Source organism: Stegodyphus dumicola, chromosome 1 (assembly GCF_044657685.1).
Source record: "Stegodyphus dumicola isolate Sdum_Otavi_A_Nest chromosome 1, ASM4465768v1".
Lineage (NCBI taxonomy): Eukaryota > Metazoa > Arthropoda > Arachnida > Araneae > Eresidae > Stegodyphus > Stegodyphus dumicola.
Genome location: NC_140768.1, coordinates 96,961,498 through 96,985,578, shown reverse-complemented (window position 1 = coordinate 96,985,578; position 24,081 = coordinate 96,961,498). Strand labels below are relative to the sequence as shown.

At 32.5% G+C, this 24,081-nt stretch overlaps 1 protein-coding gene across 1 annotated transcript in view; it reads left to right on the top strand.

Annotated features, from left to right (window-relative positions):
• The first annotated feature begins 219 nt into the window (after positions 1–219).
• The window catches only part of LOC146999162 (uncharacterized), a 29,537-nt gene continuing 5,675 nt past the window's right edge, over positions 220–24,081 (top strand). Inside the window, exons 1-3 of the mRNA XM_085811438.1 lie at positions 220–1,429; positions 1,558–2,529; positions 3,715–3,918. Of these exons, the coding sequence (XP_085667564.1) occupies positions 1,587–2,529; positions 3,715–3,918 (1,147 nt within the window). The 5' untranslated portion in view covers positions 220–1,429; positions 1,558–1,586. The remainder of the gene's footprint in view (positions 1,430–1,557; positions 2,530–3,714; positions 3,919–24,081) is intronic.

Genomic DNA, 24,081 nt, shown 5'->3' with positions numbered 1-24,081 from the left:
TTCGCATTTACTGAATATTTGCATTGGTATTTGAAAATAAGAAAATGTTGTGCTTTCTTAGAATTAGAATTTGTTGTTAATGCTTGAAGTGTGATTTGTTGTTGAAAATTACAGTTTGTTTTCTTAGAATTCTAGAATTAGAATTTATTGTTAAAGTATTTGAGGGGTAAAATTTGTTGCTAGAAACTGTGAAAATGGCTAAATTGTTAAAGCTTCAAACTAAGCGTGACACACATCGTGAACAAACTTTAAAGTTAGTAGAAAAAATAAACATGTATTTGAATGAATCAGATATTGACATAGATGTATGTGATTCATATTTAGAACAGTTGAATAGTAAAATTGAAATTATTAACATACTAAATAGTGACATTGATGAATTGTTGAAAGAAGAACAAGAAATTAAGGATGAAATTAACACAGTAGATGAATATAACGAAAAAATAATACCAGTTAAAGTAAAGTTGCAAAACAAAATTAAATCAATTGGAAAAGTTCCATGTCAGTCAGGTGAACAAACAGTAAAAAACAGAACTAAACTTCCTAAACTTTCGCTTCCTCGATTCTATGGTGAGCCTTCAGAATATTTAGATTTTTGGAATCAGTTTGAGAATTCTGTACATAATAATTCTAATTTAACTGAGGTTGACAAATTTTGCTATTTAAAGTCGTTATTAGGTGGTAAAGCCCTAGCTAGCATCAAAGGATTCTCAATTACTCCAGAGAATTATAAACAGGCTGTTAAATTAATTTCGGAAACATTTGGCCAAAGAGACATTTTAATAAATGCTCACTTGTCAAATTTATTAAATCTGGCACCTGTAAAAAATGCTTCTAACATTCAGGCCCTTCGTAACCTTTATTTTGAAGCCCAAACTCAAATTAGATGTTTAGAGGAATTAAATGTCAAATCGGAAACATACACAACAATACTGACTAACATAATACTAAAAAATTTGCCAGGAGAATTGACTCTTGAATTTTCGAAGCAAAATATAAATAATTGTCATGATTTACAGGAATTGATGAAGTTTTTACACAATGCTATTAGTGCAAGAGAAAAGGCATTCCGTATTAATTCTAATAATGTATCTTCATGTAATAATTTTCATTCTAACCAACACAAACAAAACAATTTTCGAAATCAGAAACGAAACTTTCATCCGAGTCGCAATAATCAACACGCGTCAGTAACAGAATTTATGGCGAAAACTTCCGAAGTTTGTTTATTCTGTGGTCAAGGTCACTGTAAGACTGAATGTGAGAACATGACTGTGCAACAAAAAAGGGATAAATTAATTAAGGAAAGGAGATGTCTGTTATGTTGTAACACAAACTGTTATGTGAAAAAATGTAAGGCTAAACAGTGTTCATTCTGCTTTGGTAGACACGCCAAAGCTATTTGTTTTAAATTTGAAAATTCTAGCAAGTGTAAATCTAATTCAAAACCGGAAGAAGAAAAACCAAAGAAATTGGAAATTCAGCCTACTATTTCGAATTCAGTTGTAAATGATAGGAATGTGATTTTATTGCAGTGTGTTAGGACAGAAATTGTAGGTCGTAAATCGTCAAGTACAGTTATTGCAATGTTTGATAACGGTAGTGAGAAGAGTTTTATTAAAAGAAATGTATCTATGAAGTTGGGATTAAAATGTCTAGGGTCAGAAACATTAAAGATTTATTCATTTGGAGCAAAGGATCCTAGGTTGCAAACATGTCGCAGAGTTGAAGTGAGATTGCGAAATATTTTAGATGGAAATGAAGTCGTAATACAGGCGTTGGAAACAGATGAAATTTCGAGGGCGGCGATTAATTTGCCGAATGAGCGTACAAGAACTGAAATGGAAGCCAAGGGATTAACTTTAACGTGGGGTTATAATGAAGCGTCAGATGATAATGAAATTTCCTTGTTAATAGGTATAGATTTTTATTGGAAGTTGACAAAAGGTTTTGAAAGGTTAAATACGTCTTTGGTAGCTGTAAACACAGAACTTGGATGGTCCTTGCAGGGAAATTGTGGTGATATGAGTAAAACGGCTGCTGTGAACTTAATTTTAGGTGATCAAAGCATTGTATCAGCTGAACTCAGGCGTTTCTGGGAACTGGAAAGTTTAGGTATTGAAAACAAGGAAGCGGAGTGTTTGACTTTAGTGGAACAGGAGATACTTGATGAATTTAATAATTCTGTTGGGTTCGTAGATGGAAGATATTGTGTAAAGTTGCCGTGGAAACCAGGTATGCAGAAGAAATTACCAAATAATAGAGAAGTGGCTCGGAAACGTTTCGATAGTCTGGTTAGGAGATTTAGAAATGATACAGCTTTTTATGAGGATTATAAAAAGGTAATTGATGATTATCGTAGGGAAGGTATCATTGAGAATTCGTCGTCAGATACTGAAGTGTCATATTCTGAGCAGTCATTCTACTTACCCCACCACGCTGTCATTCGCGAGGACAAATCTACTAGTCGACTTCGAATCGTGTTTGATGGTTCTTCTCATGAAGGAGGTCAACTTTCAATTAATGACTGTTTATTTAAAGGACTGAACTTGTATCCAAATCTATTTGAAATGATTTTAAAGTTTCGAAAAAATACAATCGCCTTCACAGCGGATATAAAGCAAGCGTATCTACAAATTTTGATCGATCCTAGTGATAGAAAATTTACTAGATTCTTCTGGACTGATGATATCGGTTCTAATTCATATCAAGAAATGAACTTTAGTAGAGTTTTATTTGGACTAAAACCAAGTCCATATTTGTTAGCTGCAACTCTGAAATATCATTTTGATAAATGTAAAGAAGAATTTCCTGATACTTGCAAATTACTGTCAGAATGGTTTTATGTCGACGATTTGATTGGAGGCGAAGAAGACTTGCAAGCGGCTTTGAAAATTACGACTGAAAGTGTAGAAATTCTCAAAAGATGTGGCATGATATTACGAAAATGGAAAACCAATTCCATGGAACTGCGTAAGCTGTGGAAAGATGCTGAGTTCGACATCGATGAGGAAAAGAGCTCAAGTACGGGACTTGACTCACCATCCAAGGTGTTGGGTCTAGTTTGGGATCCAGATGCGGACAGTATATCTTTTAACGTGAAAGAATTATCAAAGTTTGTCAAAAACGGAACTGCTTCGAAAAGGTTTATTCTTCGAGTAGTGGGTCGTATTTATGATCCGATCGGATTTCTTGGGCCTTTCATCATAAAGCTGAAGTGCATTCTACAGGAACTGTGGAGTCATGACATAGACTGGGATGATAAACTTCCATCGTCACTGGATCACAAGTGGCAGTTGTGGTGCAGTGAAATCGAACACTTAGAAGATCTCCAAATTCCTAGATGTTATTTTTCAAATTTGAACTGTAAATTTATTTCATTTGAAATTCATTCTTTTTCAGATTCATCTCTTTTAGCCTATGGAACTGTATTGTATTTAAGAGCTATATCTGAATATGGGAGGATAAGTATCAGTTTTATTTGTTCTAAAAGTCGTGTAGCTCCTCTGAAAGGTCTTACATTACCAAGACTGGAATTAATGGGAGCTTTATTGTCCGCAAGATTAGTCCATCAAGTAAGTAAATGTCTTAAATTTAATACTTCTAGTTATTTTTGGACCGACTCGATGATTACATTATGTTGGATTAAGGGACAAGCTAGTAAATACAAAACTTTCGTAAAAAATAGAATAGAAGAAATTCAATCTTTATCAGATACCAATAATTGGGCTCATTGTCCTGGTAAAGATAACCCTGCAGATATCTTGTCCAGAGGAATTTCTGCAGCAAATTTAGCTACAAACCATCTTTGGTGGAACGGTCCACCATGGCTAAGCCAATCACCTGAATACTGGCCTACTGAAAGAGAGAACTTAAAATCTACAGACGTAGACTTAGAGCTAAAAAAAGAATTTGAAAGTACAGTGCAAAATAACTGTTTGGTAGAAAATTCGATATTTATTTTAGATTTAAGGAAATATAGTAGTTTGTTAAAGGTACTAAGAGTAACTGCACTAGTTAAACGGTTTGTTAATAAACTTCAAAAACGACAAACGATTGCAGGTCCCCTCACAGCAGAACTTCAAAATGCTGAAATAGATTGGATAAAACATGAGCAAAACATAGAGTTCAACTTAGAATTGCAGAACCTTAAAAATGGTAAATCGATTCCTAAAAACTCACCACTTTCGAATTTAGCCCCATTTCTCGACAGTTGTGGTGTATTGCGCATAAAAGGAAGGTTAGAACAAGGAGCGTTTACAAAGGATGAAGCTCATCCTATACTTCTTCCTAAGCAGTCTAAATTTACAGAGTTAATTATTATTCGAGAACATAATAAAATTTTTCATGATGGAGTTACATTTACGCTAGCCAAAATTAGGTCTAGATTTTGGATTCCACGAGGTAGACAAATTATAAAAAGAGTATTAGGTAACTGCCTAATTTGTCGAAAGTATAAGTTGAAACCAGCTAAACAAATAACTAGTCAACTACCTAAAAGTAGAATTACTGAAAACCCTCCTTTTACTGTAACTGGCATAGATTTCACTGGCCCAGTTTTAATAAAATCAGGAAAGGATACGCCTCAAAAGGCTTACATAACATTATTTACATGCAGTGTTACTAGAGCTGTGCACATAGAATTAATCACAAATATGTCAACAAAAAATTTTATTTTGTCATTAAGGAGATTTTTAGCTAGGAGAGGAAATTGTAAAGTTATCATTTCCGACAATGCTAAGAGCTTTAGAGCCACTAATGAAATTCTTAAAGAATTAGCAAAAATTATAATAGATTCAAAATTGAAAGATTTCATTTCAATAAACGGCATAACTTGGCAATATATTGCGCCTCACGCGCCTTGGTGGGGTGGTTTTTATGAAAGGCTTATGAAAAGTATCAAAGATCCTTTGAGAAAGGTTCTCGGAAGGGCTCTTCTTAACTTTGAGGAAATGATGACTATTCTATCAGAAATTGAGTTAGTTTTAAATCATAGACCTCTTACTTATGTCCATAATGAAATAAAAGAGCCAGAAGCTCTTACACCTGCCCATTTCTTGTTTCCAGGGCAAGAAAATATTTCTTATCCTGTACATTTTGCCGACCTTTTCAGGAATGAACCATTGAACAGGCAGACTTTGACTAGGAGAAAACTGTATCAAACTAATCTTTTGAAACAAATTTGGAAAAAGTGGAAGGAGAATTATCTCCTCGAATTACGGTCTGCGCATACTTTTCTAAATCCATCTCCTGAAAGGAATCTTAAAAAGGGTGAGGTTGTATTGCTGGAGGGGTCGACGAAATCAAAATTATTATGGCCTATTGGAATTATAGAAGAAGTTTATAAAGGTAGGGATGGGTATGTGCGTTCATGTTTGATTCGTACTTCTCAAGGACTTTATCGAAGACCCGTCCAATTAATCTATCCTTTTGAAGTTTAAAGTTATATATATATATATATGTTTGTTTCATGTATTGTATTTAATTTGCAATGTAGTTTTCAGTATTAATTTGTGCATATTGATTTTTGATTATATCTAACATATATTATTGATATGTAAATTTAATGTGCTCTTAAAAAAGCACAGGTGGGGTGTGTTGGAACTTTTCATAGTATAGAGGGCACTGTTGCGCCAAAAGAATTCTGTGTTTTTTACATTATGTAACTGTAGTTCGCCATTGCGATGTATGTGTATTGCTGTGATATATTTTGGTGCTTTCATTAAATATAAATGAAAGATATCGTCATGAATTTTTTGTATCCAAATCAAGATCAAATTTACCACTGATGCATATTCGTCGGAACAAAATTAGCGTTCGAACAAGAATCGTCAAGTTATTAGTAGCCTTTCGAACTACGCATTAGATATCGTTATTCGCTTCGTAACAAGGGGAAAACAACAAATTGGGATATCGGAGCCAAAGGCAGTGGCAATAGTAGCCAAAGGCAAACGTCTAATTGGATGGATCGTCGGATCAGAAGAATATCGCGTTGCGCTCCTTACTCTACTCTGAGTGAATTTTCTGTCATCTGCTTAGTTCAGAAGATTGAGCACTGTATACAGAAACCCAAACTGTTTAAAGTCATTGGCACAGTATAAGGCTACGGGCCAGATTACCAACGACAGATATCCCATTGATTCCAAATTATCACTCACATTGGCTACCATGCTCTACATCCAAGCAGCAGTGGTATTTAGCGATGAGTCCCGCTTCTGTCTCGGAAGCAATGATGATAGCAGACTGGTCTGGAGAAAATTTGGCCAAAGGTCATCAGAAAACCTTTCACGAGAGAGTATCATACCAGCCCTTCTCCTGGAATAATAGTTTGGGGCAACATAATGGATGGTAGAGGGACCTCTCTAGGCCTCTTTTGCTGCATGTTGACAGCTATTTGATCGTGGTACTGATATTCCTACAAGCTATCCAAAGATGCGTTTTTGAACATGACAACGCATCTTGTTCCTTGTTCGTTCTGCTGTGGATAGCCTGTGTGGACTAGCTGTACAATCGAAGCCTTCTCCCCTTTGATCTAGTCTTCTGTCGAATACATATGAGATATCTTTGGCTAGCTATTACAGAATGGAAACCAATTCTAACCCTTTACGCGCTTACTTAAGCGTCTGCAACAAGACAAAAATTCCTCACTGAATAATAAATGACTTCATTAATAAATTGCCAAAGCGTATATTTCTGCGTATGGTGATCATATTCCATGCTGAATAAATGGAGAATGGTTTGACTATTTTGTTTACAATTTTTGATCATTTGCATATGATTAATGTCTATCGATCCTGTAAATGTCAAGTTCCTACAACCTCTTCTTGGTGTTGCGGCGTCAGAATTTGAGCAATGTATTTTTGTCCACCGAGCGTTTCTTTGCAGGCATTCAAAACATGTTGCAAAACTACCTCACACCTGTATGATTTTTCGTAATTAAAATAGTGGCTGGTTTCGGACGACTCACCTAAACCGTTTCCAAAATTATTTCTCAGTTGAGAAACCGGTTATTAAAGTTAATTTATAGTATTTATTTAGGCAATATATTGCTACTTAATAGGAAATTTTATAATTTATTTAAATAGCGAATTGGTTCTTAAAATTTTCAGTCCCGCTTCAATAAAATCTGAATTTTCTGCAGTTTCGGCGCTAAAAATATTCCAAGCAATACTTGTTTTTTTTTAATGTGACAGATTTCGGGTGCTGTTTTACGTCTTTCATTAAAGCAGAATAATGTATAGCGAACATTATAAAGCGGGGAATAAATCGATAGGTAACGTGCTGTATGCTTGCATCATATGCAAGGACGAATAGCATATCAACATACTGCTGACTGAATCCCGCGAACGGGCTGTTGCCTGGACGTTTCCGTGGTTTTCCCCATGCGTAACGTGTATACGAGCCAGTTCCCTTAGAAAGTACTCCACGAAGGTATCCCTTGCCTTGGTATCCTTAGGCAGATAGTCCTAGTGTGCTTTGCCATAATAAACCAAATCATTAAAAAAACTATCTACTAATATAGTTCAGAAATTTTCTGTGAACAACAGAAATATAATACTTAGGCCTTAATTTCATGTTTCAGACTTATTTTCTGAAGTAGTTTTGTTTTCATAAATTTAGCCAGTAATATTAAAATATATTTGTTGTACTTTTTCTGCTTGTAAATAATAATAATAATAATCGCTCTGTATTTCATCAAATTTAACATATAGGTTTATGAGAGCAAGCTTTTTACGATGGGCTTGTCTACCACTTAATGCAGATACGCAGCAAATCTTTGATTGTAATGTTGACTACAATTAATGGTGACTATAATTATCTTTCTTTAGATCTTACTCATTATTTTAGTGCGCCGCCCAGACAGTATAGTGGTTAGGGATGCCTGACTGCGATATGAAAGGCCCGGGCTCGAATCCCGGAGAAGGCATTTGGGTGTAAAATTGTCTGTTCCTTCATAGGAGGTACGGTGGCCGCCTATTACGTGCCTCCACAATCTTCCACTACCAGTGCCGTTATGGGCACTTGCCTATAACGGCACTGGCCACTTCTCACCTTAGTAGAGGCCAGTGCCGTTATAGGCAGGTGCCCACAATTGGGGAAAAAATTACGTATTAAAATAATATGTAATGTAATGGCAGTAAAATTGGTATGCAATTCGTTCATCTGTTTTATTAAAAAATAAAGGTATAGCTTACCAAGGATAACATTTTATATTTTAACATTTTAATATTTTGTTTTTAAATCGCTTACTTTGTTAAAAAAACTGCAATTATAATTTCAGAATAAAACCTCACATCCCTTCGAATGGCAACACTCTGGAAAATGGTTGTCTTAAGGAAAATTATCCGCTTGCATAGCTGCCGCCTAAAATAGTTATCATAAATAAAATAAATAAAAAAAGTTTTTATTATAAAATAAGCCTCTGCTTAAAACTCGAAAAAAAAAAAATTAACGAAATAAAGGAAGACAAATAATTTAGCACGTAGTTTAATGAAAACACGACATTAAGTAATTCTCTTTACAAAATTCATCTACAATTTCATAGCATGAATGCGAAACGCGCCCATGATAAATGTATAAAGTTAATGCCTTATGCTTTTAACAATGCAATTTGATTAACAGATTTCGTCATTTGAAAGCCCACTGTTTTATTATTCGTGATATAAAATTATTGAGGGATTTTGTTATGAGAATTATTTAATCTCTTGTTTCCTTGAAACTGTATGATAAATTATTTATCATACAGTTGGTGATAAATTATTAATGATAAATTATTTATCATACTCTAGGTGACGTCCTTTTCCCACAGCGCGAGAAATATATACTATACGAATTCTACATTATTTAATAATAGAGATAAAAAAGAAATTTTTTAATTAACTGATAGGAATGGAATATATTTTTCTTTTCTTATCTTTTATATTAGGGAACACAAGAACAACAACCGAAAAAAAAAAAAAAAGGAAGAAGCAGAAGAAAAGAAAAAGATGATGAAAAAAAGACAGATACATTCCTTGCATGTTTTTCGCCAGTTATTTTGCTAAATGTATGGATTCCAACAAACATTTTTTTCGGAGGGGGGGGGGAAAGAACTATTCCTTTTCTGTCCGAAAAAGCAACAAACATATTGTTTCACCTCCTTGGCGCTTGTTTTTGTTCCCAGGAAAAATGAAACAGAGCAACACTAGTATTTCTTCGGCTTCCGTTCACAGATCCAGGGCATGTAAACAAGAAAAGATTTTGATCCTCGAAAGTGTGAGTTGCGAATTTCGAAACAACACATAGCCTTAAAAAGAAGCCTTAAGAAGTAAATATTATCAGAAAAAAGGTCAGTGTAGTAGGTACTCAGAAATCGAACAAAAAAATGTGTTATGAAAACTTAATGATTAATTTAGATTGAGCACTGACCTAGTATCTCACAGTTCTATAAATATTACGGGTTGAAAAGATATTTGCTGACAAAAATATGCTAATTGCTCCCTAAAGATAGCTATGAATTTTATTTCAGAAATATTAATAACAAACATGCGTCACCAATTATAAGGTTTCCTAAAATAAAATACAGATTTTTTCATCAGTTCTGTAGATTAGATTGCTCTCGATGGAAATTATTTACTTTGCACCTTTCGACGGTGGAGTTACGCATATAATATTGTTGCACGATAACACGCGGTTATATGCGCAAAAGAAAAGAAAAAAAATGTCATCTGTTACTTGGGCTGGAATGTTTTCCTTCACACGACGTATCTGCCATATCTAGTTCCTTAAATTACTACTTGGTTCATTCCTTTTAATTTCATCAGATACATGTTCACTTAAAGGTTGCCAAAGGCATTCAAATTTCTATTTTTCTTCAGAGAAAGAATTTAATAACTGCCCTTTAGATACAGCAAACCCAAGGAAATTATTAGCTATTGTTTTTTAACTTGTATGTGATCTGGGTTTTTGTAAATAAATAACAAATTAATAACCAAAAAATGTTGTAAGTTCTCATTAAATAAATTCTTATTTAAATCCCATAAAATAATTAATGAACCAAAAATAGAAAAATAATTTATCATATAGTCATCTAGTTCAGTGGCAACAAGAGATTAAATAATTCTCTTTACAAAATTCTTTTTCAGTTTTATATGACGAATAATAAAAGTGCGAGCTTCTTTAATAAATGTGTAAAGTTAACAGTACTTCTTATAATGCAATTTGATAATTATGTTTCCTTATTTAGGCACCCATGCTTTAGTTGTGATATAAAACTGTGTAAAGACATTAGTTTTTTTTTTTTTTTTTTTTTTTTTTTTTTTTTTTTGAAGCAGGCAAGATGAAAAATTAGCAAACGCCTTCGCCGGGAATCGAACCACGGACCTCTGGAATACCGGCCCAGCGTGCAGAACCACTACACCACGAAGGCACGCTAAGAAAGCGGGAGAAATACCTTATATACCCCCCTTTTTAAAGGGCGACCGGGGTTTTTAGGGGACCCAGTCGCTAAATCCTGGGTGTGGAGAGTCATCATCCACAACCTTTTAGTTCGAGCGCCACTGTAGAGACATTAGGTACTTTTTGGAGGCAGGCATGATGAAAAATTAGCAAACGCCTTCGCCGAGAATTAATTAATTTTGTAAAGAAAATTTTTTAATCTCTTGTTTCTATGAAACTATATGATAAATTATTTTCCTTTTTTTAGTTCATTTATTAGTTTATGAGTTTAAAATGAAAGCTTATTTATTAAGAACTCTATTTTAAACTTTTTAGTCTCAGTGACACGTTATCAATCAAATCATTTTCCAATAATGTATAATCATTGTTTTCATTTAAAAAATTCTGTTACTTCAGCTGGTCGACGAAACAACAGCGATTTTGTCAAAAATCAGAAATTACCGTAAGGTAACCGACTTCAAGACCGATTTCGGTTAAAAAAAATCTCTCTTTTTTTTTTTTTTTTTTTTTTTAATTTAATATTTTTAAAGACTACATTCTTAGCTAACAAAATCAACTTTACTTTCCTTGATATGTCTGTTGATTAGTAGTGGGTATATACCAGTTTTCTTGACAAACGACAAACCGGAAACTACTGTCTTCCACACCAAAGTCAAATCAAAGTTTAAAGGGCAATTTTCACCTTTTTTATGTTATTTCTCCAAAGGGGCAATTTGCCCAGAAGGACTATTAATTTCATTTTGGCATTTTGAGTCGATTCACGATAAGCGTCGTTTCACTTTTCAAATTATTGCCACCAAATTTTATTGCCCTGTATTCTATGAAAGATTATTATTAATCTTTCATAGAATATGGGCATGTGGAAGCCCTAATTTGAATTTGTACTTTGTTTTATTATCGACTAGCAGCTATGCGGCCAGCCTTCGTCTGGCTTTTAAATGTACCGGGAAAATGCCTGAAGGGAACACCAAACATTAAATTTAAAAACTGCGCAGAATTTTACTATGCAGAGGAACTTCAACCAAAAAAAAAAAAAAAAACCCACAAATTTTGAAAAAATGTATTACATATGACAAAATTACAATGAAATAAGCAATATCTTTTAATACAAATAATAACTATCCTAATAAAGAAATTAACCATCTTCCCGTTGCCTTCTCTCAACAAACGTCCAGTATTAAAGAGAAACATTAAATTTAAAAACTGCACAGAATTATCGCCCTCAAGTGGCAACAACAGGCAGCAGCCCAGTATACAGATGAACGAAAAACTGTTGCCGAAACCACATTTCGAAAAGAATGAATCTATTCAAAATGATGCGATAAAATCGAAAAGATAAAATTTTAAAAAAATCTGATCCAAAAATCGCTTGGAGGTGCACTGGCTCTTGTCTCGATGCACCTATATACTAAATTTCGTAGCTCTGGGTCTATTAGCTTACGCGCAGCACGAACGAAAAGACACACAGACTCTTTCTTTTATTATATGTAGAGATTTCATATTTTGTAACACTTTAACGAATTTTTGATTAACAAACTAAATGATTTCCAAGCGAGCAACGGCAACATTGTACGGAAAGAAAAAACATTTTTATTTCCAGCGCTCGAGACTCTGCATCGTAAATTCTAAAGATATGCTCATTTTAAAATTATTTTGCGATATTGCTGTTGAACTGAATTTTACAGTTTAAGTGCGAAGAACATGATATTTAATAAATAAATGTAACGCACAAAATGTTAAAAAAACGCCCCTTTGAACGTAATTTAAAATCTGAAACCTTTCAGATTTTTTTTTCTTTTTCCATTGTCCCCTATAAACAGCGAACCACTTTTCGAATTTTTGCCGCCATTTTGTTTATTATTCAAATCCTTCCGATTCAAAAGTAAGGAATGAATTTTTTTTAAAGAATTGCATCTCTTGCTTTCAAATAGCTTAGTTTGTTAATCCACAACGTTAGTTTGAAAGATAAATATTTCCCTTTTGCTGAATGGCAACAAACTCAAATGAAAGGCGAGTTAACGCATTTATAGTAATTGAATCCAAAATCCCATTTCCAGATTATTGGCCCCTTTTTAGGCTAAAAAAATGTATGGCAACACTGATAAATGGATATTACTACCAAACGTTATCGATATTTTTTTAAAGAAATAATGTGCCGAATATATAAAAATGCATGGCAACATTTAATACTTTATTGGAAATTATAAAGATATTAGTAACCCTCCAATTCTTTAAAGGATCGAATAACGTTTTAAATTAAAATGATCAACCTACGTACCTGTTTTTGTCCAACGTTCAACCCTTGTTTTCAAAACCCCAATGATTTGGCTAGAATAATTTTTTTCTCTTTTTTTAATGTGTTAATATTGATGTCTAGCAACTCTTGTAGAGCGCACACAGAGAAACAACTAAAATGTGTTGACTGTTTAATGCACTCTGTTTTTGATTATCATCACTTTCGAAAACATGACTCATAAACGTAAATATTGATCAATTGAGTGCGTCTGTAGTGATTTAAAATCGAAATATCAATTTCATTTTCTTACGTACATATGTATACTTTTAAACGTAACCTTTTTTTTTTCATAATATTTTTTGTAATCTTATTTGATGTCGAGGTGTCAATCACTGCTAACGCTGTAAATAATAACTAAAGTAAAAACAAATAACAGTTAATATAAACAGTACCTAAAGTAGGCAACTCATCTTTGCTCATTTAAAATTAATATTAAAACAATTTGTAGAATGCAGATTATAATAGTTAGATTTAAATATCCTACTGATTGTATTACTAGAATCGTAAAATTTACAATTTTAACTATATAAAAAATAACATCTTACCTGTTTTCCAAAATAAAAATTTTAAAACTTAGCATTCCAGTCTAAATTGTTTTACAAATCATAGCCATCCACAGCTTCAAAACAAAAAATAATTAGACAAAAAATTTTGATATTTTCCAATGTTTTCAGTCACTGATACAGTATTTTTTTGTGTTAACAGTTCATATAACATTTTGTGAACAAAAATGTCAGAACAGGAAAAAAAATTAAACAAAAATGTGGAACATTTTTTGCCAACTCCAAGTGTAACAGTTTTTACAGGTGAAGCTATCCTAATTTGGATACTTTCTTCAATTTACAACCCAAATATAAATAGTATAGTGAATATACATGTAAAAAAGAAGTAAGACAACACTTACCACTCTGTAAATGTGAACACTGATCAACTGATTTGCATCCATGGCACACATATTCGACTTTTCTAACATTGGATCCGGTATAACATTTTTAACTTCTATTCACCAGTTTGTTGCCATTTGACTAAGCGTAAAATATTTAATTATTCTTTGAAAATTAATCTCGCCGTTATTGATTAACAAAATTAACAAACTAAGCGATTAAAAACCAATAAACGCAGTTTTCTATCTCTTTTATTAATCTTCAGGCTGATTTACGAAATGACAGTAGCTGGATTTATTAAATGCTGTATTTATATATTTTTTTTCTTTTTTAAGGTAACTATTTTAGTCGGCTGGCCGTTTACGCGGTTCGTTATTTCAAAAGTGAAATTGGTAACGAAAGTTACATGACGTAAAAGTCGAGATTCGTTATCTTTTTTCCTCTTCCCCCCTCTTTTTTATTTAATTCTTTGCTTATAATTTAATCGCTGTTTATTTACAGCTTTATTAATTATTATTTTACGTATTTAATTTTCGTTGTTTGTCTTTTTTTTTCATTCTATTTTGTTCATTCTCATTTCACGTCTAATTTTATAAATTAAACCCTGAATATTAATGTAATTAAGATTTTTCTAACATATACCTTGTAGAGACAGACATTAGGTATATTCTGGAAACAAGAGAAATGAAAAATCAGCAAAGCCTTCGCCGAGAATCGAACCACGGACCTCTGGAATAACCGCCCAGTATGCAGACTACGAAGGTACGCTAAGAAGGCGGGAGAAATACCTTATATACTCCTCCTTTTAAAAGGAAACTGGGGTTTTAGGGGACCCAATCGCCAAACTGGGGTTTTAGGGGATCCATCATCCTCCACTCTTTTAGTTCGGGCGCCACTGTGGAGACATTAGGTATATTTTGGAAACAGAAGAATTGAAAAATAAGCAACGCCTTCGCCAGGAATGGAACCACGGACCTCTGGAATAAGCGTCCAGCATGCAGACCACTACACCACAAAGGCACGCTAAGAAGGCGGGACCTTATAACCTATATTACGAAATTTTTTAATTTTTACTTCCTGTATTCGAGGTTCTTATCTTCCACGGGCACTATCTGCATCAAATAATGTTTGATGGCAATGACAAAATTCTGTGGTAACGTATGAATTAGAAAAGTACCTTTCTTGAGTTCTAATTTTATTTCACGGAAAGGACAGATGCGGAATAATGAGCAGAATAAATCAGAACGTGAATGAGTACACTTCAGACCATTAAGAGAAAAAAAAAAAAAAAAAAAAAAACAGTAAAAGAAATCGTGAGAAGAATTGAAGATATCACGGCCGAAGGACAAGTTCTGAATTTTATTCCTGATCTTCAGAAAATTATGAAAATTCTTAATCTAAAGTACTTCTGCATTGTACTACTAGTTGTATTTAGGCACCATCTATTATCTCCCGTCTGTAGTTTTAAATAAGGAAGAACCTGTGTATGTACCTTCCATTGTGGGAAAACGACGACATCTAGAGCTACCATATATGGAACATAGATAATCCTCCACTCGAACATGTACATGAAACCCTAATTTTCAATTTCGAATTTTCTTTTTTAATTCATTTCGCATTTTGTATAAATTTTCGGAACATTTGTTGTTCTGTTGTTCAAAGCTCAAGGAAGGACGAAAGGAACTCATCTCTAGGTTAAACTCTGTGAATATTACATTTCCTCCCTCTCTTCACGTATTTGTCCAACATAAAATGACTTTCTCTTTCTTCTGTAAGTTTATCTCTTACGTGTTATCTGTGAGTTTGTAAGTTTTTTTTTTTTTTTTTTACTTACCCCTGTTATATACTCTGTAATACTCTCTCTTGTGTAATACCATGTGGTGCACAAGGAATTTAAAATTTTCAAAAAAAAAAAAAAAACATACTCAGCGGTTTGAACGCGAGAACTGATGGAAACGTTTTGATATCTGGCGAGCCAGACTGTTGCTATTTGGAAAAATGTAATATTTTTATTTATCTATTAGTCCAAAGGTGCAATTTGATCAGAAGTACTATTAATTTCGTTTTGGCATTTGCGTTGATTCACAACAAGCACTACAAGTTGATTACTACTTTTCAAATTGTTGCCACCAAATATTATCGCCCTGTATTATATTTAAAGAAATTAAATAATGAAGAATTAGCATCAGTGTACGTAAGTTTCTCCTATTGTGATAAAACAACGATACCTAGATCCATCAAATTTTGAATATGTTAGGCAAAGCGTAAGATATTTATATTTCAAACTTGATCAGAAAATTCAGCGATGTAACAGAAATGTGTTGCTTGCCCGAAACATTTTATTTTTATCTTCACGCCCCTCTGTACTGAGATTCGAAAGAGTGTAAGATATTTAATTCTTCTTTCGAATTTAAAGTCTTGCTATTCATTAACAAATTATGCGATTTAAAAGCAATCATTGCTTTTCTTCATTTCTGTGTTAATTCATTATTAACTGGATCTGTGAAATTACACTAGCTGAATTCATTAAAATTCTTATATATTTTTTCATTTTTATAATAATAACTAATTTAGGCTATGGCCGCCAAAGCAGCTACTGTTTTAAATATTTTTTTAAATATTAAAAAAGAATTTAAAAAGTAATTACATTCGTTGATAAATAAGTCAAAATTTAATTTAATGCATCGCACAATCTCTTTTTCTGTAAGATTTTCAAGAGTAATACAAAATTCTCTATTCTGCAAGTGCTTTTTGCTGCTTTGAAATGAGCCACACAATAAAATTATTTTCAGTAGTCTTCATTCATAAATTACAATCTCCATCCATCAATTTCAATAGATACGTTATCACGTGATCATTCGTAGAAGACACTTTTAATTTATTTAGAAACAGAAAAATTTTTCAGTCTCACTCATGTTGCTATGCTAGATTACCCCCCCCCCTTTCTCGAGACGATTCATCTCTAGAAGCAATTTTTTACAAAAGCAAGGATGGCATTTAAAATATTCTGAAACAAATAAATTATTCTCCGTCCGAAAGGTGCTAAGATTCTTCACAGAATTAATGTAAAATCGAATTCCAGATGGTGAAGTCATGTGTAAAAAACTGTAAAAACGGAAAATCGTTGAAAGTTGAATTTTTTGTAGTTGTAATTTTGAGAACTTAACAGATCTACTGTCACAAATGAATGAACTTTTGCCGCTGATAAATATTTATTATTTGGAAATATTTAAATTATTTATCACAATGTTTAATATTATTTGAACATCTCGAGTTTTACCTGCAAATTTCCATTATGTGTTTGCTGATGAGGCGTCAATAGGGATGCTAAAATGCTTCTTTTCTAAAAATGTGTTCAAAATTAAAGTTCTGTATTTAAATTAGTAATCTCTAGTATAAAGTAACAAAGAATCTGCATGTATGCATGTTCCTCGCACTGTGAAAGATCGGCGGAATCTCGAGCCACCAAATTTGGTACAGAAATTGTCCCCCATCCGAACATCTGCACCTTGAAGCCCAAATTTTGAAATACGAATTCTTTGTTAGCTCAAAGGGGCAATTTGCTCAGGGCTATTAATTTTGTTTTGGCATTTTGCGTGGGTCTTCTATTTTGCGTGGGTCCTTGCGGCGTTTCACTTTTCAAATTTTTGCCACTAAATGTTACAGCCATTCTTTATATTGAAAGAAATTAAATAATGAAGAATCTGCATGAATGTATCTGTGTTTCTCGCATTGTGATAAAACAGCAGTACCTGGAGACATTAAATTTTGAATAACGTAGTCCTCCACTCGAATATGGGCATCTGCAAGCCCCCTCCCCTTTAATTACGTAAAAATTACGTAAATATCTTTTTTTTAAAACATATAAATTTTACGTGAATAGTGCATATTTCATTGCTTACTTTTAAAAATAAAATTCCTAAAAATAATGTAACTATATTTCTTAGCGAAAATATTCTCTAGTTTAGAAAAAAAAAGATCAAAATGTATCTAGCCGTTTGAGGGGGGGTCTACCCTGATTGTAGTTGATTTAATGTGACATTAGCTAATATTGTGATCCTTTATGTGAGAATTTGTTTCGTTCTCTTTTTCTAAAATAAATTTGGTTTCCTCCCCCTTTTTCAATAATGCATGTAGATTTTAGCCCAAAAATCAAAAGGAAATATAATGATTATTTGTTATAATGTAATTATTATAATTAATTAAATAACTATAATCATCATTTATTATCATATAATTATTATTATAACTAATTATTAAAAAATTTCTTTTTTTTAAATATATTTTCAAAAATAAAAAAGATACTAATTATTGATATAGTATTATTATAAAATTTATTTTTATAGTAAAATATAATCAATTACAATAATTATTATATTAGAATTCATTGTAATGAAAATTATACGATAAAATATAATCATTAAATAATTGTAATAACAATTATTATATAATAATAGTTATTTATTACACTTTAGATTAAAATTTTGTATATATAGCAAATTGTATATATTTGTATATATACTTTTAGCAATATAGAAACAGATATATAAATGCACGAAATTAAACTTAATGTAATCAAACAGTTAATTAGAAATAATGATTAGCATATTATCTCTGATTACTTAAAAGTAATTTTTTGCCTCCTTAAATCTGTGCTCTTTGAATGCAGCGAAAATAAACATGGAAAAAATAAGAACGGGAAAAATCCCTACTACATGATTTAAGTTCCATTCACGAGCCCACCAGCGGTCGAGCGGTAAAGTCGCTGAACACTGGTAGTTCGGTCAGAGGTTCGAATCCTGCGAACGGGCTGGCTGCATGGGTGTTTTTGTGGTTTTCCTCATGTGTAACGTGTATACGAGCCAGTTTCCCTTAGAAAGTCCTCCACGAAGGCTTCCCCCCTTAGAGGCAGATAGCCCTAGTATGCTTTGCCATAATTAAATAAACCAAACTAAGTTCCATTCAACGTATTTCATCAATAAATTGCCAAGAATGCGTCATGCATGTTTATGCTCGTAGTCGCGGCCCGGCGCAATTAAAGAAGTAAAGCTTCGTAATAACGCCACGGAGAATAATTGAACCGAAAAATGTGTAAGACGTCGACAAACTTCACAGGCGTAAAGACAGGCCTTGAAATTCTTCTATGAATGCGATCCAAAACGGCCAGCAACATCTGAGAGTCATAACGCTATACTGAATAATTTAAAATGCTATATTGTCGATTTCGATTTAAAACGCTTTATTGAATGTCAGAACGCTATATTAAATGATTTAATTCTTTGCGTAAGTCTTTTAATTCTTACGACTTTTAATTCTTACTTCTTTAATACTAGAAATATCTTTAAGTAGCCAGCTTTAATTTCTTTAAAAATCCATTTCGTGACATGAGAAAGTGATAAAATGTCGCATGTAATTGACCGATTGAATGGAAACTCTCACTGGAACATTTTATTTAAAAATTATGAACCAGACTATTAAAGACTATGGCTGTTAAATAATGACTCCCATTCATATTCTTTGGTTAAACTGCAATTCAATTAACACTCTTCACTAACGATACAGCTGTTCTCACAAAGACCAAAAGAGTTTTAAAAAAAAAATCTGAAAATCTTTCAGATTTTAAATTACGGCTAAACGGGCGTTTTTTTTTTTTTAATTAATTAATTAATTTATTTATTTATTTATTTTTTAATTTTTTTTAACGTTTTGTGTGTTACCTTTATTTATTAAATATCCTGTTCTTTGCACTTAAACCATAAAATTCAGTTCAACAGCAATGTCGCAAAATAATTTTTAAATAAGCATCTTTAGAATTTTCGATACGCAGTCCGCGCGCTAGAGATAAAAAGGTTCCCCCTCCCCGTAGAATGTTGTCATTGCTCGCTTTTAAATCGTTGAGTTTGTTAATTAAAAATTCGTTTAAGTCTTACAAAATATAAAATCTTACAAATACAAGTCTTACAAAATAAAACAAATTCCAAGTTTCAAATTTGGGCCTTCAGATGCCCATATTCGCAGTAGGATTACTTCATTCAAAATTGATGGCTCTAGGTACCGTTGTTTTATCACAATGCGAGAAACATATTTACATTTATGCAGATTCTTCATTATTTAATTTCTTCAAATATAATACAGGGCGATAGTACTTGGTGGCAACGATTTGAAAAGTGATACAGCCTTTTAAAGTTTTCAACGCAAAATCGCAAAACGAAAACAATACTCCTTCAGGGACAAAATCCCTTTGGACTAAAAATAATATTTACAGTCAATTTTAGTATTATATTGATTTGAATAGCGACATGGGCTACATATCTTGGAATTTCAATCTATGTTAACAAATCAAATGCGATTCTATTTCGCAAAGGTCGTTCAATCGATTTACCACCCACAAGTCATATATACCTAGCCAACAAACTCACTCTTAGCCTCCATTTTGTCAAACTCAAAAATAAATTTAATATTTGCATCTAAATTATACCTAAATATTAAATTTTGTAAAATTTAGTGAGAAACTTACTGAGAAATTAAAAAATATATCTTGGCGCAGTTTTTTTCAGTAGCGCCAAGAATAGTTCCCTTGGCGAAATTCTTAATTTATAATAACATATTTTCCTTTCCTTCTTTTCATTATGCACGAACGGGAAAAAAGGTGCATCGTTCATGCTTTCAAATAATTTGCGTAAAGCGCATTTGGTGTTATTATCGCTTATAACAAATATGCGAAATTTCAAAACGTGCCAGTGCGTAAATCCGCGTATATCTTTGGAAATCTTGAGTAAAATCTCTAATTTTTTGCTGGTATGCCTAGAAATGCATCTATTTTAAGGTGACGGTAAAAATTTTATGGATTATAATTCAAACATGTTTTTGAAAATTTTTTTTAATTACTGAAAAATACAAATTTTTAAAATTAATTAGAAAATATCTGCCAATTTTATTTGGTTTGAATCTAAATCTCGAACTGTGAAAGAAGAAATCTAGTAACTTAATGGACAAGGATATACTAATTAATAAATATATAATCAAATTCAATTAACATGTAGGAGCTAAAATTTTTAGAGCTAATTGTTTGAAAACTATCGAGCGATTTTTGCAAAATTTGACATTTTGGCATAATTTGAGTGGTACAATTGAAATATGGAAAAAAATTCAGTATGCCATTTAAAAAAAAGTCGGATTTTTTGTCAAAATACTTATGTTAGAGCAGTACTATGCATAAATCTAATATTTATCCTAAGTCACAGTTTCAAGACATGAAAAACGCAAGTTAAATCTCATTAATCGGCTCACTAGAACGGGAGATATTGAGGTTCCCCCCCCCCCCGTGCAGAGTAAGTTACAGAATTTCTACAACAAATAGTTTTTTTAGTGGATTTAAAAGGGTATAGCATATAAAAAATTTATAACATTTTTACTGGTTCGTGAATTAAGTATGCAAAAGATTCCTTACATTCAAATTAAAGTTCCTGCAGCCATTTTAAATTTAGGTATCTAAAATTATTTAAATTGAATTTAACGTTTTTATTTCCCCTTTTTGCTTTAAAAACTCTTTTTTAAATGCATATAATCATTTAACTCTGCTCTAAGGAGTCATAAAAGAGTTTTCTTACTGAGGGAATCCTCGAAGAGTCTAAAGCTTACCACCAGACTCTAATCACGTTGACCCATAGTTTGTTTAACCGCTGCTCCGTATGACCAGCTGGATTTTAACGCAAACATGCATATAACCATTGAGTGATTTTATGTTTTCAGTCATCAAATTTTGAATAACGTACGTCTCCAGCCGAATATGTGCATCTATATGGGTTATATATAGCATCTACATATCTCCACTCGAATGTGGGAAGCCCAAATTTGGAATTTCGAATTGGTTTTATTATCTATTTCATATTTTGTAAAGCATTTATGAGTTTTTGATTAAGCTACTCAACAATTTCAAAGCGAGCAATGGCAACACTGTAGGAGAAAAAAAAAATTATCTCCAGCGAGAGATTGCGTGTAAGAAATTCTAAAGTATCCTCTTTTGTAATATTGCTGTTGAATTGAATTTTGTGGTTTAAGTGCGAAGAACATGATATTTAATAAATAAAGGTAACACACAAAACGTTAAAAAAACACTCCTTTGGGGGTAATATAAAGCCTGAAAACTTTCCGATTCTTTTTATTTTTATTTATTTATTTATTTTTTATTATTATCTTTTTTTTTATAATTATTATTTTGTAATGTGTATTAACAACAATGTGCTAACAATGTTCAATTCTCATTTTTATCTATCTATCACTTTTCAAACATGTTGCCACTCGGAAATTTTTTAAATATTTGTTTTTCAAATTTAATAAAAGAACTCCTCTATTTAAAAGAAATATGTCTCTCCACGATGTGAAATATTTATACTTTCCATTAGCAAGTTCGTTGCCATTTCGTAAAGCGTAGGGTATTTAATTTTGTTTATTTTTTAGCGTAGAGTATTCTGTCTATTATTGGTTAACATGTAGAGACATAAGGTTATTCCGAAGCATAAGACATGAAAAATGAGCAATACTCTCGCCGGGGCTCTAACCTCGGACCTCCGAATACGCTCCGAGTGTGCTGACCATTGCATCACGAAGGTATGCTAAGAAGGTGGGAGAAATACTTTATAAATAAACTAAACGATCTAAAAGCAATAAAAACAGTTCTTTGTTAAGACCCATGAAATGATACTAGCTGAATTTATGAATAGCATTATATATTTTTTCTTTTTTATAGCAATAATTTTAGGTGGTTGGCAATGTTGGCGGCTAGATTTGAGTGATTGAAAAGTGAACAAAAGGGATTCGAAACAAAAGGGAGGTTCGAGAATAATAGCCCTTCTGAGTTAGAAAAACGTTATAACGACACTTAACCCTATATTTGGAGTTTTACACATGTGCTACTTTTAAAATTTTTTGGGTTTGCTTTTGAATTTTATGCTGCGTAAGTTCAAAGAAAGAGTTGTTTAATAATAAAATTAAAAAGACAAAGTTGTATGAGCAGGACTGAGTCCAGGAAAGACTAGTAAACTGCGAGCTCAGAGGGCATAAAATATTTTAACAAACCCTCTGGTGCGATGTTGAAATCTGAATTGTTTCAAACTTTTTATTATTTTTTTGATTTATTTACTTACATAATTAATTAGTGCTGATTCTAAACTAATTTTGTGGTTATGTATAGTTTACTTTATTTAACACTGAGTTCGAGGCAACTTCGTAGCATTAGTTTTTTTCACATACATATTGTGATCTTTAATTCGGAGTGGATTGACGCTGGAATTATTAAGATGGCTGAAATTAAGTTGGAGGTATTAGCAAAGCTCCTCCTAATGGGTCAGAAACGATACTTTTATGGTAAATAACTGAATATTTCTTGCCAACCTGGCGATAATATGGAAGCTTCTGGAAGCGTGTTTTTTAAGCCCAAGCAGAGATTTTTTCACGAAGTTTCCAGAATTGCTTACATTATCTGTTTAAGAGTGCTATAAATAGGTAGTTGTGAGTGGCATTCACTCAGTCAGTTAGTTCAGAATCTACGGCTGTTTTGTTAAAGAGATTTTCTATTTCGTCTCGTTCGGTGATTATTATTTTAGATCTGTAGTATTTCTCCTGTGTTAAGGATAATTTCACTTTATGTTTGTGTTTCTTCTTGGCTATTTGTAGCTATTTATCTTCCTCGCAATAGCTGTTATTTATCCCAGTAGAGACAAAGGCCTTCCGCTTTGTTTGGTCTAGAAATTTAAGACCAGCAGAACGCTGTTCTACTGAAGTTTGTATTTCTGTGTCTTTAGCATCGCGCAATTGTCATTTCATTTCATTTTCATACATTAATAACGAAACCGACTGAAATATTGCGAAGCTTATCAGGAGAATACGACATGGAAACTCGATGCGAGCAACTACAGTTGATTTGTTAATGCCCTGTAAGAATGGTACAGATTTAAGATTGATTAAAAAGGTGTGCAATATCTATGAAAAGGAAGAAATTCAGTTGTGCATGTGATGCTGTTTTGCATAATACGAAAATGTAAAAATTGTTTAGTGCTACATTTTACATGTTCCCTTTCTTTTCAAATAAATTAAATGTTACTGAAGTGTCCCAAGATCAAGAGGTACCAATGAATGGATAGAAGCGTCCACAAAACATCCTGAGTACTGGGATACCTCGGTAAACTTCCGCTTGGTAATACTTCCAGTTTGGTACGCGCCATTTATTTGAATTCGAAAACTTTTGTTTGGTGTACATTTGCTTGGAATACGAGTCGAGTTGGATGTGTCACGACTACAAGAACTACGCTTGTTTACAATTACTGCGCTTGTTACTTACTGTTGTGTAATTCAAACACTGCATTTGTGTTTTTGTATTAAACAGTATAATAATAATAGAATTTTTTGTAAGAAGAGATTAATTTTATTTTCCCTTTATTTCGTATTAGAAACGTTTGCTTGGTA